The following is a 524-nucleotide window of genomic DNA, read 5'->3' as shown; positions in this document are numbered from 1 at the left end:
GGTGAGGCCAACGGTGGGAGATACGCTGATCGGACATCTGGCGGACTTTGGAATGAAGGAGGACCGGGGCAAGGCGGCGTTTGGAGACACAAGTCTGCAGATGTGCGCGGAGGGTGAGTTTCGAGATTTTAATTCGTCACATGAAAAATAGGTGTTCCAAGTCCAGTAGATTCGTGAAACTTGGGCACACCTATGGGACCTGTATAACTGCCAAGGTCGTGAAACTTAGAAACACTATGGTACTTTTGGTTCATACACCTAACCTAAGCCTTTAGGATGGCTTTTGTGTGTGGTGATAAAGAAAGTCAATTAGGTAGGCAATCATCGAAATAATAAATCATTTGTTCTCTCACGATTTCCCCACAGGTCTATTCCAATGCAGCAGGAATACCTCGTATGATGAGCTGGTGTGCATCCCCAGTATTGCCAGATGTAACGGTATACCAGATTGTCCCGGTAGTTCGGATGAGTTCGGGTGTGAGGAAAACCAATGCCATGGCAACTTCCAGGTAAGATCGGGCAAA

The 524-nt window shown here is 47.1% G+C and overlaps 1 protein-coding gene across 1 annotated transcript; it reads left to right on the top strand.

Annotated features, from left to right (window-relative positions):
- Positions 1 to 6: 6 nt before the first annotated feature.
- LOC103523828 (CD320 antigen-like) lies at positions 7 to 509 on the top strand (the record flags this gene model as incomplete). The annotated part of the gene is made up of 2 exons (XM_008488846.3): positions 7 to 113; positions 367 to 509. Coding segments are annotated over exons 1-2 (204 nt in total), but the record flags the coding sequence as incomplete, so codon positions are not given.
- Positions 510 to 524: the final 15 nt, after the last annotated feature.

This window comes from Diaphorina citri, unplaced genomic scaffold, assembly GCF_000475195.1.
Source record: "Diaphorina citri unplaced genomic scaffold, Diaci psyllid genome assembly version 1.1 scaffold44773, whole genome shotgun sequence".
Taxonomy (NCBI): domain Eukaryota; kingdom Metazoa; phylum Arthropoda; class Insecta; order Hemiptera; family Psyllidae; genus Diaphorina; species Diaphorina citri.
The sequence above is the reverse complement of the archived record's forward strand: the minus strand, read 5'-3'. Positions and strand labels throughout refer to the sequence as shown.